Consider the following 20,000-nt stretch of genomic DNA (forward strand, 5'->3'; position numbering starts at 1 on the left):
TGCCTAAATCTGCCATTGCCTGACAACCACCAACAACACCCTAAAATAATGGCGGTGAATTTTGCATGGGAAAAATGTAGAAAATGTAAAAATATGTTTATTATTGCCATTACTGGTGCCTTGTTTTCTACTCCCATCTCCCCCCTTTGACAACATTGTATGCAACACGATCATGCCAAGAAAGTACTTTGAAATTGAAATTGATAGAGACAGAGAGGGTGAGAGATGTTGTGCATTTCTATTTTGTAGGCCCATAATCTGCAAGCAGTTTGACTTTATTGCATTTTGACATTTAGTACAGAGCTCACACACACACACACACACACACACACACACACACACACACACACACACACACACACACACACACACACACACACAATTAATTAGAATTGATAACTAAGAGAGAATATTTCATATACAGCAACATTTTGCCAGAAGAGCAAATCACATCTCACCCGGCCTCTCTCTCTCTCTCTCTCTCTCTCTCTCTCTCTCTCTCTCTCGCTCTCTCTCTCTCTCTGCTGCAAACCATGTTAATTTATGTGTTAAATTTCATAAGCATTTCAGTTATCCACTAAAAAAGAACTTGTGTGTGTGTGTGTGTGTGAGAGGGATGTTGTGTCCCAGACGGTCTGATGTATCCAAGTGTAGCAGCTGTTTCCAAGAAGACCCTTCTGTGACAGTTTGACTATGTGTGTGTGTGTGTGTGTGTGTGTGTGTGTAACATAGCTCATGCATGTCTTGTGTCATCTCTGTGCTGTTTTAGGTTTCTTTTGTATAACTTTCTATGTTTACAAGAGTAGAGATGTTAGTTTGGTTGAACTCACAAAACCCGTCAAGAACATGTCCGGGTCATACATCACAGCAAAATCAAAATAAAGGAGTGAAGGGAAAGACATAGTATTTTGCTTGGGAAAAGTGGAAGCCTATTTTTGAAGCTCACTAAGATTTTTATGCATAGTGATAACATTTTCATCACATTTAAGCACGTCAACCTCCAACCATTTTTCATGAACCTTCGAATGATTTACAATATATCTATTTTACAGATTAATCGGTGTTAATAGATGCTTTTTGGAACTATCAGTCATCTGAAAATATCAATATCGATAGTTGCCTCTCTCTCTCTCTAACTGGCATCTCTGGCCTCCCTTTATCTCACTCTCCTGCTGATCATTTGATTAAGTGCTGGCCGTTTCAGGCCAGGGCACCACTGGACTGACCTACACTCCCCCCCCCCATCTCTGGAGTGGAGACGCTGCCCTTCCAGCCATTCCGTCAGCCTGTGGTCCACCCCGCCTCCTGGGAACCTGGAGGAAAGACGAGAGGGAAAAGGGCTGGAGAGAGGGAAAGGGCTTGCGAGAGAGAGAGAGAGAGAGAGAGAGAGAGAGAGAGAGAGAGAGAGAGAGAGAGACAAAAACTTGTTCTCTGGTCCCCGGACATGGTATTGTCCGGTCCTCAACTGCTCCTTCGCCCTCTGGTGGTTGACAGCTTGCTCTTCCCCAAGCGGACGGCAGGGATCCCTCATACCCCTGGTTGATGGAACCACTCCTCCCCTTCTCGGCAGATGGCAGCGGTTCCTCTGGCTCTCAGCAGCTAGCAGCGGCCCCTCCTTCCCCAAGCGGACGGCAGCGATCCCTCATACCCCTGGTTGACGGAACCGCTCCTCCCCTTCTCAGCAGCCAGCAGCGACCCCTCCGTCCCCAGGCAGGCGGCTACGGCTGCTCCTTTGGATGGACGGCAGCGGTGAGGACTCATCCCGTCCGGGTTTTGACACTTCTGTAACAGGTAAAGGACATGAAAGGAGGAGCCGGGAACCAACTGAACAGTCAACATAAACTTTACTGATATAAATTAACTTAAAACAACATAAAACATAAGGACACAGACACGCATGAAACGCGGCCATGTGTGTCTCTCTCTCTAACTGGCATCTCTGGCCCCCCTTTATCTCAATCTCCCTCTGGTCATCATATTCAGCACCGACCATGAACTCTCACGGCCCAGTCACGTCCTCCCCCTTGCCACAAATATTTTCTATGAAGGTACCGCGGCCGTTCGCCATCTCCGGAGGCTGTTCAAAATTCTACAGCACCACAGAGCTCACCTCACAAAGTTTTATATTATTTTTGACCCAAATAATTATCAAAGGACAAATTATTTTTAACCGTTATGTTTGCGCAGTTAAACCAGTTTCATGTACAAGTACAAAAGCCTTCGTAACTTTAGTGTGTATGGTAATGACTAGATCCTCAACTTATTTTGGACTGCCATCTGCACCGCATCAATGTGTCCTGGGTTGTGATATCTGTGCCTTGTCTGCTTCTCGTCCGGTGTGCTACCTGCTTCAGTAAATGTTATATCACCCTCTTGTGGTCTCCCAATGCAATTTCGCCAGACTACAATAAACAAGGCCAACTGAGTAAATTGGAAAGCATGCAATGTTGGCTAATGTTAATATATCAATGCCTCAATAATATATTGACAAAATAATGTGCTGAATAATAATCAATATATGGAGGTTTCTATGGTAACCATCGTAACAGCGGCCTCTAGAGGTCAAATAAAAACAATCAGTGACTCCACACGAAGTTTGTTGTGCCACGTGACTGCGCTATGCACAGAGCCAGACACTTAATATGCTGTTTTAAAACAGAGACAAAGTATTGAAACTGCTCACCTCTCATTTATTCGCTGTTTTGAATTAAAAAGAAATTCTGTTATAATTTCATGCAATTGCTGATTATCTACTACTGGTGAATTACTGTTCCAGTACCGCCGCTCCTTATAAACTGACTACGAAGGGCACCAACTCCCTAGGAGAGCACCAGAAAGTCCACCGGCTGGACTGGGAAGAGAAATCGGCCCGGGATTTTACATGGCAACTGGCCCAAAACTTGTTGAGCGGGGATGGGGGGTGTTCGCATTGCCGTTTTGTGGTCCGTTCTGCATAACGCGGCGGCTCATTTTAGCTTATCGTGGCCCATTCGGCACGTTTTGCGGCCGATCCGCCGGCCCGCTCAGTTCTTCCGCTGGCCAGTCCGCCCCTGATTGGCCCCAAAGTGCGTCGGCCCAGCGGGAAAATGCCCGGTATGCCAGATTACCAGTCCAGCCCTGCCCCCTCCCTCCACTTGGAACTCTGCGTAGGGCATCAATGTGTTTGTGTGAGCTCAGCTAGGACAACAGACATTTCAAATTAAGTCCCCAATATATTTCAGGCTTGTTCATAGATAAAAGTCCATTGTTATGCACCAAATATTTGGGTTGAACAATAAACTGCATCTTGTGGCTTCTGTGTCTGTGTCACAGTAAGAAAAGACTAAAAAAAACATCAATCCTTATTTTGTTCCTTTGACATGAACCTGGACATGTTTTAATGAGATTCATCAGTTTATCAGACTATGATTGAAACATTTATTCATTCTTTCTCTTGTTTCTATCGTTCTACAGCATCTCCCCTTTTCTCTCTCTGTTTGTGAGTGATATGACGCTCAAACAGAAGGTTTCGTTGTCTTCTGTTCTCTCCCTACAGGCGTGTTGTCTTCTGTCTATCTGTTTATCTCAGGGACCGATGGTTTATTTAGACACATGTTAAAATCTGTCGCACACTTCCCAAAGGCACGCACACAAACACAAAAACACGCTCCTGTATCTATGCAGACTTTTTCATGTTTTTTTTTTTGTTATTGTTTAATCTTTGAATCACATGGGTGATAAGCAGGTAAGCGATGATTCTTCGCACAGTGAATCATTTTCCACTAATCCATTTCAACCCGATGCTGCTTCTATATGAACGCACTTGAAACGCACATGTACTGTATGGCATCAGTGTGTGTGTGTGTGTGTGTGTATATATATATATATACATTTCCTGATTCCAAAGCATCTTATTTTACAGCACATTATTTGTGTTTTCTTAAAGATAGACCTTTAGACTGAACAAACATTATTGAAAATTGATTAATGGAAAGGAGGCGGTGAGAACCGGCTTGACGATATAAATAATAAAGACAAACACACACACAGGTGTCGGACAGCTGCCCGTAAATCTCTCTCTCAGTCCCACTGCCGTCTCCAGTCGGCCTTTATCCTTCTCTGAGGCTTGATTAGCCTGATTAGGGGCCAGGTGTGTAGCATCATGACCCGGCCCCGCACCCCGCCCTCCGCCCTCCGCCATGTCACATTCCTCCAAGGGTGTAATGGCGATCGTGCCAAATTAGCAAAACATTTAAAAAAAAGAGAAGGAAAGGCCAACACAGAGCGGCAGTGAGAGAGAGAGGAGAGAGAGCGAAAAAACACTTACTCGCCGGTTGTCCGATACGCCGTAGCTTGGTCCCCGGCCACTCCTCCAACGGACGACAGCCGCACCTCTCCGGACGGATCGGAGGCAGTCTTCCGGCCCCTGGCGGACGGAACGGCCCGTCGCGTTCTCTGGAAACAGAAAGGGGTCTCCCCGGCCCTGGCAGCGGTTCTCCCGCTCCAGGCGGTCGGCCAGTAGCCCCTCCCCGCTCGCGGTCGGCGATCTCATACCCCGCCGCGTTTCAGTAGCTGGTAGGGGTCTCCTCCTCCCCTGGCAGTGGCCCTAACCGCTCTAGGCGGTCGGTTAGGAGTCCCTTCTCCCTTCATGGTGGATGGCCGCCGCTGCTCCATTGGGGTGGAAGGGAGTGGCGATGACTCTACTACAGCGCATCCCTCCTCCTTCCCGGATTTCGGCACCAGTGTAAAGGGATTAATGGAAAGGAGGAGGAGAGAACCGATATAAATGTTTTTTTTTTATTATTAAATAAACCTTTATTTTTCACTCTCGAGTCCCGAGCCTCTCAATCCGTGACAGAGGGGCTCTTCTTAATATATGGTCACATGACAAAAAATGCCACCACATCAACCTGGTCTCATAAACGTATGTTATTATACCTACATTTTTACATGGCTTCCTGTACGTTTCACGGTAGTGAACACTAGAGGTGCTACAACAACATTGATTTTTATTCACTCATAAATTACAACGTTTGCATTACATAACCAACTACATTTACTAGCTTGTTGGAGTGTTTTAAATTGCATGGTAGCTCAACTGATAGAGCGTTGCACTTGCGATGCAAAGGACCGGAAGAGCACACGAGTCGACACGTGAGCCAAAAGTGTCATAAAAAGTATAAAAAATAATGTGGTTGCCACAGCAATTGTGTTTTTCATCTTACATTTGCTTTTTCTGGTACTATCGGTTAGGTTTAGGGTATGGAGGTCAGTTTTGTTGATTTAAAACTTGAGCATTTGCCTTAAAAACCTAATTTGTTTAGGAGAACATTTAACCTGCTTTTAGCGCCACACGGTGGCCATTTCACCTCAGAACTGCCGCGATATGTGTAAGGACCCACGTAATAACATTTTGCAAAAATGTCGCCACAGTCACATAATTTTCATGAAATCAGGCTTGATAAGACGGCTCACTGGCATATTTATAAATGAGAGAGATTGTGATGCTAAACATGGCGGCTTCCTTCTTTCCTTCCTTCTTTTCTTTTTCCTTCCATCCTTCCTCCCTTCTTTCCTTCCTTCTTTCCTTTTTCCTTCTTTCCTTCCTTCCTCCCTTCTTCCCTTCCTTCTTTCCTTCCTCCCTCCCTTCCTTCCTACCTTCCTTCCTTCCTTCTTTCTTTCTTTCTTTCTTTCTTTCTTTCTTTCTTTCTTTCTTTCTTTCTTTCTTTCTTTCTTTCTTTCTTTCCTTCCTTTCTTTCTTTCTTCCTCTCTTCCTTCTTTCCTTTTTCCTTCAACCCTCCCTCCCTCCTTTCCTTCCTACATTCTTTCCTTCCTTCAACCCTCCCTTCCTTCTATCTTTCCTTCCTTCTTTCCTCCCTCCCTTCCTTCCTTCTTTCCTTCCTTCCTCCCTTCCTTCTTTCCTTCTTTCCTTCCTCCCTTCTTCCATTCCTTCTTTCCTTCCTTCCTCCCTTCTTTCCTTATTTCCTTCCTTCCTCCCTTCTTCCCTTCCTTCCTTCCTTCCTTCCTCCCTTCCTTCTTTCCTTCCTTCAACCCTCCCTTTCTTCTTTCTTTCCTTCCTTCTTTCCTCCCTCCCTTCCTTCCTTCTTTCCTTCCTTCCTCCCTCCCTTCCTTCCTTCTTTCCTTCCTTCCTCCCTTCTTCCCTTCCTTCTTTCCTTCCTTCCTCCCTTCCTTCCTTCTTTCTTTCTTTCTTTCTTTCTTTCCTTCCTTCCTTTCTTTCTTCCTCCCTCCTTTCCTTCCTTCCTTCTTTCCTTCCTTCCTTCCTTCCTTCTTTCCTTCCTTCCTTCCTTCTTTCTTTCCTTCCTTCTTTCCTCCCTCCCTTCCTTCCTTCTTTCCTTCCTTCCTCCCTTCCTTCTTTCCTTTTTCCTTCAACCCTCCCTCCTTTCCTCCCTTCCTCCCTTCCTTCTTTCTTTCCTTCCTTCTTTCCTCCCTCCCTTCCTTCCTTCTTTCCTTCCCTCCTCCCTTCTTCCCTTCCTTCTTTCCTTCCTCCCTCCCTTCCTTCCTACCTTCCTTCCTTCCTTCTTTCTTTCTTTCATTCCTTCCTTTCTTTCTTCCTCCCTTCCTTCTTTCCTTTTTCCTTCAACCCTCCTTCCTTTCTTTCTTCCTCCCTTCCTTCTTTCCTTTTTCCTTCAACCCTCCCTCCCTTCTTTCTTTCCTTCCTTCTTTCCTCCCTCCCTTCCTTCCTTCTTTCCTTCCTTCCTTCCTCCCTCCCCTCATTCCTTCTTTCCTTCATCCCTTCCTTCTTTTATTTTTACTTCCTTGTTTCCTTTTTTCTTCCTTCTTTCCTTTTTACTTCCTTCCTTCCCTCCCTCATTTTACATTTTTTCTGCCGATATGTTGAGAGACAACAACCTATATCTATCTCTATAGAGTTTCTGCCATCTTTGAGACTATTGACCGATAACATAAACTGTTCAGCCAAAGCACACAATTTTGAAAATCCATAAAGCACAAATTACGCTAAACAGGTCAAGTTTTCCTCCATTAGACAAATCTTCCACTCTCTGTCTTGCTGCATTTCTCACTCTCTTCCTATCTGTTTTCTTTCTGTCTGTCTTTCATCTGCATTTAATAACTTCCTCTCTGTCTCTGTACTTCCTCCAGCGATGAGGCACTTTGCTTATGGGAATAGGCAGGGCTCATTTTTCTATTAAAGGACTCACAGATAAATACTGCTGAATATATGTGGGCTAAGCGAGATTAGGTGGTGGGTCAGGAGAGAGAAAAGCTCACTGCAGATACATTTTTATGCATGATGTTTTTTCTAATAAGTTTTCTCTTGGAAGTCTCTCTCTCTCTTTCTCTCTCTCTCTCTCTCTCTCTCTCTCTCTCTCTCTCTCTCTCTCTCTCTCTCTCTCTCTCTCTCTCTCTCTCTCTCTCTTTCTATTACTCTCTCATGGTTAGAATATATTGCTGAAAATAAGCTTTGTTCTCAAAAAAACTATAAATATATTCTTATTATGTTTCCTTTAAATTCACAAAGCTATATAAGAGTACAATACTAGCCAGAAATTGGAGTCATCTGGTGTGTTGCTGCATCCCAACTTAGATGCTGTAATTCTGCTACACACTTATTAAAAAGTGTGTACTTCGCTGGTAACGGGAAAGCACATCATTTTGAGTTCATAGTGAGACACAGTATTTAATTGCATCATAATACAGACCCATTTGTCCCTTCTTAGCAAACGTTCTGGGGGCGTTCTCTTTAGGTTCTAGTTTTTGTAACCAAAAACGAATGTTTCTAGAAGGTTCCAGGAAGGTTTTTGTGTAACAACCTAATAAGAACCTACACAGAACGTTCCCTAATGGTTATTTTTAGGTTTTCTTTTTATAACAGAAAACTCTGGATAGGGAAGGAGGTATTGCCCCAAGTGAAGGAGCTCAAGTACCTTGGGGTCTTGTTCAAGAGGGGACAATGGAGCGGGAGGTTGCCCGGAGAATCGGGGCAGCGGGGGCGGTACTGCACTCGCTCTATCGCACCGTTGTCACGAAAAGAGAGCTGAGCCGGAAGGCAAAGCTCTCAATCTACCGGTCAATTTTCGTTCCGACCCTCACCTATGGTCATGAAGGCTGGGTCATGACCGAAAGAACTAGGTCGCGAGTACAAGCGGCCGAAATGGGCTTCCTCAGAAGGGTGGCGGGCTTCTCCCTTAGAGATAGGGTGAGGAGCTCAGTCATCCGTGAGGAGCTCGGAGTAGCCGCTGCTCCTTTGCGTCGAAAGGAGCCAGTTGAGGTGGTTTGGGCATCTGGTAAGGATGCCCGCGGGGCGCCTCCCTAGGGAGGTGTTTCAGGCACGTCCAGCAGGGAGGAGGCCTCGGGGAAGATCCAGGACTAGGTGGAGAGATTACATCTCCACACTGGCCTGGGAAAGCCTCGGGGTCCCCCAGTCAGAGCTGGTTAATGTGGCTCGGGATAGGAAAATTTGGGGCCCCCTGCTGGAGCTGCTGCCCCCGCGACCCGACTTCGGATAATCGGTTGAAGATGGATGGATGGAACCATAAACTAACGTTTCTAGAATGTTGCAGGAAGGTTTTTGTGGGACAACCTAAAATGAACTGCATTACAGCATTTCATTAACTGTAGAAGTAAAGATCACAGTGTTTGGGATTTGAAAGCATTATACTGTAATAAAGTGATGTGAAAAGAAAAAATTGTTAGCTGGATTAGCATTTAAATTTGCATGTAAGTGTTCAAATCTGAATTCATTACTTAAAAATAAATTCTCTATTTTTAAATTCATACATTTAAAAACTGCTTCAGCATCGCATTTTCATGCTAATCCTAATCCTGCTCACTATTTAGGACGGATTATATATAAATTGGGATGGATCCAAAGCTAGTGTGCTTCAGGAAGCAGCACATGGGCAACACAGACACTAAATAATTTAGTTTACCTGATAAAGACCTAAACTGTTGCATTTGTCCACTGATGGTTAAGTTTAGGTTTGGGTTTGGGGGGGTACACTTTATAAAATATGGATTCCTCTTCATGGTATTACAGCCAGCTGAAAACAACTCGCTACACAACTCACTTTTGGTGCATCTCTGAGGACATTTCACCTAGAAAATGAAGTTCACGCGTGCCCATATGCCCATCAGCACTTCTCGCTTTGGCCACTGGCGGCAGTGTTTCGCATTTCGGTAAGCACAGACTGATTTCAGCGAAGGAAATGTCAACCTACTGTTTCCGATTTCACTGTAAGACCAGTCTGAACAATTCAAATGCATGGGTCATTTTTAAAATATGGTGATTTCCAGTCACGAAAAATAGTTAAAATAGCCAAGAAACCCCATTTAAAAGGCATCTTACACTATCCTAACCTTTTATTAAATAATATGAAATGGTTTGACTTTATATTGAATTTTATTTGTGAATTAATTTAAATTGATCAGGTCTAAACACACAAATGAATTTCGACTCGTCCCTACTTTCTTCAAAACAAAAAGCACAAATCGAGGTTACGTTGAGGCACTTACAATGGAAGTGAATGGGGCCAATCCATAAACTGTTTTAAAAGTACAACCAAAAGATGTAAACAATATCAGAATGAGCTTTATTGCCAAGTGTTCTCACGCACACAAGGACGTTTTGGGGGGTGACAGGAGAAGCAAGTGCACACAGATGTATGTGCAAGGTAGGGTTATGTACAGTTATTAAAGTAAATATGTGAATTTACATATGTGCATGAGATATATATTTGCATTATTGCACTATGTGGGAGTCCTGACAGCAGTTTAATTGTTCATGTGGGAAATGGCCTGAGGGTAAAAACTGTTCTTGTACCTGGATGTCCTGGCGCTCAGGGATCTGTAGCTCCCGTGTGTACAGCATCATCCACAGACCTGTTTGCTCAGTAAGCAAACTGAAGGGGGTCTAGCAGGGATCCAGTGATGTCCTTCAGGTAGGCCAAAACCAGTCTCTCAAATGACTTCATGACCACAGACATGAGAGCGACAGGTCTGTAGCTATTATGCCCTGTGATTTCGGGTTTCTTTGGGACAGGGATGATAGTGGAGTGTTTGAAGCAGTAGGGAACTTCACACTGCTCCATTGATCTATTGAAGGTCTGTGTGAAGATGGGGGGCAGTTGGTCAGTGCAGATTTTCAGACAGGCAGGTGAAACACCATCTGGGCCTGAAGCTTTCATCGTCTTCTGTTTCTTGAAGACCTGGCACACATCCACCTCACAGACCTTCAATAGATCAATAGATGTTTCAATAGATGTTTGTGTGAAGTGAAGACGAGGGCGGTGTTTCAAAAACACTTAAATCAGTGCAGTCAAAGCAGGCTTGTAGTTCCAGCTCTGCTTCATTGGCCCATATCTTTACAGTCATTACTACAGACGTTGCTGATTTTAGTTTCTGCATGTGGGACAGAGTGATATGCATACTTTACAGTGGTGTAGCAGTGGTCCAATACATTTCTGTCTCTGGTGGGGCATGTGATGTGTTGTTTGTATTTTGGCAGTTCACAGGTGAGGTTAGCTTTATTAAAATCTCCCAGAGTAACGATAAGGGAGTCTGGGTGTTGTTGCTTCATGTCTGTGATTCATCAGCCAGCTGTTGTAGTGCTGCACTCGCACACGCTTTTGGAGGGATATAAACACTCACCAGAATAAATTAGGAAAACTCCTTCGGCTAGTAGAAACTGCGGCTTACGGTTGATGAAGAGCACTTCTAAATTAGGACATCACAACATCTTCACATCTTCAATATGTGTGTTAACATGATTTTAGTGTTATAAAATCACTTAATAACCTTTTCTGTGTAAAGTTATATCCAATTGTACAAATTGGTTGCCAAGATAACGTAACACTGTAAACTTTAAAACCCTAAAATGATGATTTTTGTTTGTTTTTAAGTTTTAACAGAATAATTAATTTAAGTGCTTTTTTTAAATTATAAGCTTCAAATTTCTGTCTTTAAACCCTTCAAAAATTGGCCCCATTGTAAGTAACTCACTTTAACTTTTTTTACAGAAAAGGAGGATTTTTGTGATGATGAAAATTATGCCACAAATGCTGTCAAATGAGAGAATTTTTTGAACCTGGAATATTCCTTTAACCAAGATTAATAAGTGCTGTTAAAGTATTGTTAGTTCATGTTAACTAATGTTAATGAATACACCCTTATTTTAAAGGGTCACTAAACATTTCTGGAGCAGGGCGGAGGGCGGTGCCGGGTCGTGATGCTACACACACCCCTAATCAGGCTAATTATCCCTCGAGAGGGATAAAGGCCGGCCGAAGGCGGCAGTGCGAGAGAGAGAGAGATATACGGACAGCTGTCCGACACCTGTGTGCCGGAAGGGGTCGGAGGACTGGCTCCGATACGCCCGGGGAGGTGCGGCTGTCGTCCATTAGAGGGAGGAGGAGGAGTGGCCGAGGACCAAGCTAAGGCGTATCGGAGAACCGTTGAGTAAGTGTTTTTCTCTTTCTCTCCTCTCTCTCTCACTGCCGCTCCGTGTTGGCCTTTCCCTCTCTGTTTAAAAATGCTTTGTTAATTTGGCACGATCGCTGTTATGGCGTGTAGGTGCTACATCATTTTTTTGTTTCCCTCCCCTTGTCCCCCTCCCCTGATCCAGGTAGACAGGGATGACCTGCCGGCAGCTGGGGTGCAAGGCACGCCCCCCCCCACCCAGGGAAAGGGGGGTGGGGTGTATATCATGCCGGGGGCTGCCCAGCCTGAGGGAGAGGGGAGGGCGGGCCTGGGTCATGATGCTACACACTCGGCCCCTAATCAGGCTAATCAAGCCTCAGAGAGGAGACGGCAGTGGGACAGAGAGAGAGATTTACGGGCAGCTGTCCGACGCCTGTGTGAGTGTTCAGTTTTATATTAAACAATTATTTACATTATCAAGCCGGTTCTTGCCGCCTCCTTTCATTAATCCCTTTACAATTACTTTAGTTGGTTTAACGTAATGAAGTCAGGTTGAAGACATATTTAACTATTTATTTGATAAAAAGATGTTACCACATGACGCACATATGTTCATAGTGTATAACTGTGGTTGGCATGCCAGTGAAATCCTCTTAAAGAAAGAAAAAGAGCGAGAGCGTACGGGAAAGACAGGTGTGTGTGTGTGAGAGTGAGCTGTATATGTAAAGAGAGAGCATGCAGTGTACAGAACTGTCCACACAACAGTGCTGAATGTGGAATAGAGCTCTGCGGCAAAGAGAGAGAGAGAGAGAGAGATAGAGAGAGAGAGAGAGAGAGAGAGAGGCTAACTGTGGGAATAAAATCGGATGAACTGAGTCTGTGGCGTCAGTTCGCTCGCTGTAGTCTTCATCAGCACCTCTCTGCCATTCTTCAATTATTCATTCTTTTTTTTTCCGTCCTTTTCCACTTTTTCTTCAGGGAAAACCGGACAGGAAGTTCACGTTTTCTGACCGTTGGACTTTATGTGGAGTCTGGAGCTTCACTGATTGGTTCCTGTTGACTGTAGGTTCATTCAGTGTAGTTTCCTCCATGCATCTGATAGAGACCAACATTTCTGGAGAAAGAAAAGAGAGATGAGGTGAAGGATCACCGACTATAGGAGAGAACGTTAAGATTGTCAAACACTTTTCTTCAACCACTTTTCAGTCGAATCTCTTTGGATTTAAGTGGTTCTTCTTGCTAACGGACCTGATTTACTCCATGTTTGACTGTCTGATCTTTTCTTGACCTCACTTTAGACTTAGTAAATAGCAACATTTCTGCAGAGTCCTGACCTCTGACCCCAAATCAATCTCTGCTTTGAGGATGTCGGGCTGTGCCAGACGTTGCAAACACGGGTTAGTGAAGTTTGCTCTGTCTGTAAGCAAACTAGTAACCGGAACTCTCATTAAAGGTATGACGGACTTAAATAAATAGTTAAAATGAAAGATCTGCATTCATTAAAGCATGTTTGGTGTTTGGTAGTATTAAAGTATGACAGTAACAGTAATGCAACTTCTGTTATTTTGCATATTTTATTTTATGTTTGATGTTGGGAAAAAACAGTGAAGACCAGCCTACAATAGGAAAGACTGGGGCTAGTTGTCACACTAGAGCATATTGCATATATCACATTCAGGCACATACCTGCAAAAAAAAAAAGCTATTGAATGTATTGAATGCACTGATATTGCTCAGGAAGAACATTACAGTTTATTTACCTTTTGTGACAACATGCCCCAATTGTACTTGAGATATACTGAGATATATAAGTGAGATATATCACTTGTGACAACTAGCCCCGGTTGTCTCCCCAGCATGTGTGTAGCTGAGGGTGTTGTTTGCTTTACTGTGTGAGCACAGACCTATAGGAGGGATCACACATTTATCGCTTTGATACATCATCTGATTTTACAGCCACATGTAAAACAGAAAAAAGGAAAAGCTAATCTGAGTAGGAACTTAAATACATAAAATGCATGCAGACACATCATAGATTAAAACGTTGGAACTTCAGACCAAAAAGCATCAAATATTACAAAGCGTTCATCCAATTGAATGCACAACAAGCACAAAGAACTTACTGTAAAAGAACAAATGAAGTAAGTTTAAATGCACATGCATGTGAAAATCATCCCCTTTGCTAATGCATCTTCTTCTGCACATGATATTTATGCTGCTATGAACCTGCAGGCGATGAGAACTGCATTAAAGAGACGTCCGGCCATATAAAGATGTGCATTCACAGACACACAAATACATTGACCGTGCAATTCCCATTTTGTGCCGTTGGCTTTCTATATTATGTAGAGTGTATTTCATTGTGTGACTGCGGGCCATTAAACGTTCAAACACACACTTGTGCTCTATGACTCTCCAGTAATGTGATTCTCTCTGATACAGATGTTACATAGAGATCCCCACGGGGGAACCATAATGCAATATGCCTCTGTATTTAACAGCATATGTGTGCGAGTGTGTGTGGCTGTGGAGTTTCACTTCCTGTTGTCGAAAGTGTTAAAGTTTTATTTGCGTTGCAAATAGTGCTCTAACCTCAGGAGAAATGGCCAAATATCATCCAGACCCAGCCGACAGACTGACAGCTCTCTCTCTCTCTGTTTGTGTATGTATGCACGCGTGTGTGTGTGTGTGTGTCCTATATTTATAGTGGCCAGACATATTCAAATAGATTTACCACGACAAAGGCAACAACCAGGAAAACTCTCTATTTGCTTAAAGGGATAGTGCACCCAAATATTCTCTCATCATTCACTCACCCTCATGTCATCCCAGATGTGTATGACTTTCTTTCTTCTGTTGAACACAAATTGACATATTTCAGCTCTGTAGGTCCGTATAATCCAAGTGAATGGTGGCCAGAACTTTGAAGCTCCAAAAAGCACATAAAGGTAGCATAAAAGTAACCCATACGACTCCAGTGGTTCAATCCATGTCTTCACAGGTGATATGATAGGTGTGGGTGAGAAACTGATCAATATTGAAGTCCTTTTTGACTATAAATCTTTACTTTCACTTTCACATTCCTCTTTTTTGGGGGGGCTTTTCGTGGTCTTCGTGCATATCAAATCAAGTAATTTTTATTTGTGTAGTGCTTTTCACAACACACATTACATGTACACAAATCATGCATTAACAGAAAATGAATATGATTAAATATGATTGTAAATTGAGTATTAAAATGAAATAGATAACATTGTATAGTGAGCAAGCCGAAGCCGAAGGTTGCAAGGAACACAAAACCCCATACGATGTTGATTAGTTATTAGGCCTATTTCGTGGCCGACCCACCGTCCCGCTCGGTTCTCCCGATGGCCAGTCCGCCCCTGATCGGCCCCCAAAGTGCGTCGGCCCACCGGGAAAATGCCCGGTATGCCTGATTACAATCCAGCCCTAGTCATGGTTTAAAATGAGTAAACTAAGCAAGTGTTAAGGGTCAGTGTTTAAACATAGATTTGTTGAGAGGTAAGATTAATGTCTAGCGTCTTTGAAGTTCATCCTGGATTAACTGCAGAAGTTCACATAGATGCAATTGTTCTTGTTAGTGTGCGGATGAAGGCTTCAGTTGGCAATTCATTGATAGTCTGTGTATCCCATTATAAGAGTGTAGTCCATCATTAGACCGAGGTGATGCAGGCAGAGATCAGTGAGGGGCATCGCAGTTCAACCGGCAGGTCATTTCGGTGTGGTCCATCCTAACTCAAAGGTTCAGGCAGTGGCATATGAAGTATCCCATGTCTTATGGTTGGAGTTGGCATCAGTTCATCCTCTGAAGTCTATCATAATAGACTGATGTTTGGCTGGCATCAGCTGCATTCGGTCGTCATCATTCAGAGACACGTAGCAGTAGAGTCCAACACCAAGCATGAACAGAAGTGGATCTGTCCGGGTTGAGACAGGGACTCTAATAGAATGATATTAGCGTAGATGCCATTCTAAGGCAGCCTAATCGTGTGGTGAAGAATAAATTAAGTGTATGCCTGAATAAATAGAGGAGTCTTTAGTCTAGACCAGGGCTGGACTGGTACTCTAGCATACCGGTCATTTTCCCGGTGGGCTGACGCACTTTGGGGCCGATCAGGGGCGGACTGGCCATTGGGAGAACCGAGCGGAACGGCGGATCGTCGAATGGGCCTTGACAAGCTATAATGTGCCACCGCGTTAAGCAGAACGGACCACAAAATGGCACCACGATATGCAACAAAAGGTCCGCTTTTGGCTCATTTTATGATGTGTCATAAAATGCATATGAGCAGGTTTTGAAGAGCATCGGTCTGGTTTAAATGTGCTCAAGCTTTCCTAGAAGTCAGCGGGACAGTCTGGAATCAAACATGACTTAAACTCTATTGTCTTTCCTTTACACTCACAGCTGAAAGTCACTTTGGATGCATGTGAATGCAGCATGAGGCTGGTTAGACTGCACAAGAGGAACATTTCTAGTTTATACTGACACCTACTGGATGCATTTAGCATCACAATACTGCATTACTCCAACTTAATTTTATATTGAACTTGATCATTTGAGTGTCCAATTTTGAGAGACATGATGCCCAATGTGCATTTGCAAATGCTATCCATGATGCTTCTAAACAAAAATGAATGACCGATTATTTATTTTGTTTATTCCAATGATTGTACCTGACATACAAATGGATATCCACCTTAGCAGTCTCACCTTATGCGTCAGAGAAACTAGCGCGCTGCCATCTTGAACATTTTGTCTCTGAACTTCCGTTCTAGCCAGGGCTGGACTGGGAAGTGAAATCGGCCCGGGATTTTACATGGCAACTGGCCCAACTGTTGAGCGGGGAGGGTGGGGGGTCTTTTTCTGCATATTGCGGCACCGTTTTGTGGTCTGTTCTGCATCACGTGGCGGCTCATTGTTACTTATCGTGACACATTCGGCACGTTTCGTGGCTGAACCACCGGCCCGCTTGGTTCTCCCGATGGTCATTACGCCCCTGATTGGCCCAAAAGTGCATCGGCCCACCGGGAAAATGCCCGGTATGCCAGATTACCAGTCCAGCTCTGGTTCTAGCAGTGCTTTATGGATATCTATGGTGTTGATGTCAACGTGTAATTAGCAAGCGAAGTGGATTTACTGGTCAAAGAGTTGCCAAAAGCTATCATGAGTATTTTAAAGGGTTCAGGGGATTGAATAACAACTGGAAAGCAGAGGGGGGAGATTTTAAATCAAGACTACATACGTCATCCATTAACACACAAGATATTCATGCTGTGGACGTGCTGATATTCTTCTGTGCTCATTAAACTCCAAGAGACAAAACTAATCATTAAAAATACCTCTGTAAGATACCTCTGTCCACCTTTTTGTGTCATTTATCCATCGTGTTGTTGTTAAGGTGAACTTATTTTTGAGTGTTATGCCGGGACGGGGGAAGGGTGCAAACACACACACACACACACACACACACACACACACACGCACACACACACACAGACACACACACACACACGCACACACACAGACACGCACACACACAGACACACACACACACACTGACACACACACACATAAACAGACACACACACACACACACACATAGACACGCGCACACACACACACAGACACACACACACAGACACACACCTACACACACACACACACACACACACACACACAGATACACACACACACAGACACACACACACACACACACACACACACACACACACACACACACACACACACACACACACACACACACACACACACACACACACACACACACACACACACACACACACACACACACACACACACACACACTGACACAAACACACATAAACAGACACACACACACACAGACACACACACACACACACGCACACACACACACACAGACACACACACACACACGCACACACACAGACACACACACACACTGACACACACACACATAAACAGACACACACACACACACACAGACACACACACACACTGACACACACACACACTGACACACACACACATAAACAGACACACACACACACACACACACACACACAGACACACACACACACAGACACACACACACAGACACACACACACACACAGACACACACACACACACACACACACACACACACACACACACAGATACACACACACACACACACACACACAGACACACAGACACACACACACACACACACACACACACACACACACACACACACACACACACACACACACACACACACACACACACACAGACAGACACACACAGACACACAGACACACACACACACACACACACACACAAACTTGTTTTTATATCATTGTGGGGACTCTCCATAGACTTCCATGCATTTTATGGATTTTATACATAAGTAATGATCATTTATATCCCGTAACCCTCACAGCAACCTTTTTGCATTTTTACATTTTCAAAAAAACATAATTTAGTATGTTTAATAAGCCATTTCCCTCGTGGGGACCACTGGCTGGGCCACACAAGGTAGGTGATCTCAGGGTTTACTCTCCATGTGGGGACATTTGGTCCCCACAATGTAGAATAAACACGCACACACATGTAACCTCCTCGTGGTGGTGATTAGTGGTTCTCTCAATGGGGCGTGTGGTGAGTTGTGTGTGGATCATGGAGAGTAGCATGAGCCTCCACATGCTGTGAGTCTCCGCGGTGTCATGCAAACATACAAACAGTAGCTTCAATAGAAACAGGAAGTTAGATGACAAAATTCTAAAGAGCGTAGCATGGGAAAGGGGCGGGGCTAAATAAGGTGACAAAAATTATGTTAAAATGCCGTATCCAGTATTCACAACCGACTGCAATAAGTCACTTGCGCTCAGAAAACGACTAGATACCCACTGACTGGGATTCGAACCGGGGTCTCCGGCATGGGAGCCGGGCGCTAACTAAAGATTTCGCACTGGATTAAAATACAAATGTGTCCTTCCATAGTGTCCTGAACCCCTGAAGCCTGTCCAAAATGCACTTTTATTTATTTATATCCTTTACTTAATTGTGAGCTCGGTCTGTTTGATACACTGCACATTCAGAGTTGAAGTTGAATGTGTTAGCTGTTTTTGTGACATAAAAGTCCATTTTAATAATTAAAATTGGCTGATGATAATGACATATAGTATGATAAATTAAGATAAAGTGCTACTGTCTTTGTTGTAGTAGGAAAGTGTTGCATTTGATAAAAGCCTAATTCTGCCTTTCTTGTTGTCGACCTTGAAATTGCAGCCTGTAATTCCTGTTTTGGCCACTTGGTTGCAGGATTGTGCTGTTTGTGACGTCACTGTGCTCACAGTAAGATGTTAAATACCTTATAAACGCTAGAGGGCGACAAAGTCCATTATTTAGTTTCAGTGACAGCCCAATTATAATTCTACATCTGTTTCCTCTGGTGACAAAAGTGTCTTTTAACCTTGCTATTCATTTGTGGTATGTTGGTGAACACTACTGACACATTGATGTTTATTTGTTATAATGACTGTTTTTTCGTTTCTTGGTTTTATTTTAAAGCTGGTGATGAGAAAATCAAACATTACAGGAAACTGTGTTTTTTTCTGATGAGACAGAAAGCAACAGTATTTTCAATGTGTTGTTTAAACATTGAGCAATCATTTAATCATTCATCTGTCCAACGTTAGAAAGTTGTTAATGTTCTGAAACATTCAGTATGTTTTCATAAACTAAAATAAATTGAACAAGGCCATTTGACAAATTAGGTTGCTTAAGGTGAAAAAACAATTAGATCTAGTTTTTAAATCTAGCTTAAAACACAAGTTTATAGCATAAAAAAAGGACTATAATTTTCAAGTGGTGTAACCTTCAAGTAAAAGGCATTATAACACCTTCCTGCAGGGAAGTGAACACTTAATCATTCATTTCAAAAAAGTAATTAACCATTTTTCTCAAGGTGATTATTTTCACAATAGTATGGAAGCCCTGAACTGCAAGGTGGAAAAAAAAAAATGGTGAAAATAAATAAATAAATATATATATATATATTGTGTGTTTTTTTTCTCTTCAAATTTTTTTCTCTTCAAAATGTTTTTTTCTCTCTACAAAATGCTTTTAATGCTTTCTCTGTTGCTATATATCATGTGCAGACTTTCATGGTGAAAAGCATGAGATCACATGTTTACTGATAGTGGCACCTGGTGGCCAAGGTTGGTACTACATACATTTTTTGGAATAGAGAAAAACAAATTTTGAAGAGAGAGAAAAAAAATATTTGGAAGAGAGAAAAAATAAATAAATTTAAGAGGAAAAAAAATGAAGACGGAAGGAACTGAGACATAAAAAAAAAAAATTCACCTTTTTTTTTTTTCACCTTGCGGTTCAGGGCTTCCGTAAACACCACAATACTTTATTTTCAAACAAAATTGTTTCACAGCTTATTGCTTTAAAAAAATTAGAATAACAAAAGATTATTCTGCACCGCTCATGCCAACATTTCTTAAGAATTTTTGCATTGTTAATTATTTTATTTTTTACTGTTTTCGGACAGTTACACCACATGAAACTTTTTTATCTAAAGCCTCAGAACAAAATATCAATACAAGTTTG

At 43.0% G+C, this 20,000-nt stretch overlaps 1 protein-coding gene across 1 annotated transcript in view; it reads left to right on the plus strand.

Moving 5' to 3' along the window:
• The first annotated feature begins 12,741 nt into the window (after positions 1 to 12,741).
• Positions 12,742 to 20,000, plus strand: part of LOC127659750 (Kv channel-interacting protein 1-like) — a 60,687-nt gene continuing 53,428 nt past the window's right edge. Inside the window, exon 1 of the mRNA XM_052149701.1 lies at positions 12,742 to 12,829. Coding sequence (XP_052005661.1) covers positions 12,742 to 12,829 — 88 coding nt within the window. The remainder of the gene's footprint in view (positions 12,830 to 20,000) is intronic.

Source organism: Xyrauchen texanus, chromosome 19, assembly GCF_025860055.1.
Source record: "Xyrauchen texanus isolate HMW12.3.18 chromosome 19, RBS_HiC_50CHRs, whole genome shotgun sequence".
NCBI classification, from domain to species: Eukaryota; Metazoa; Chordata; class Actinopteri; order Cypriniformes; family Catostomidae; genus Xyrauchen; species Xyrauchen texanus.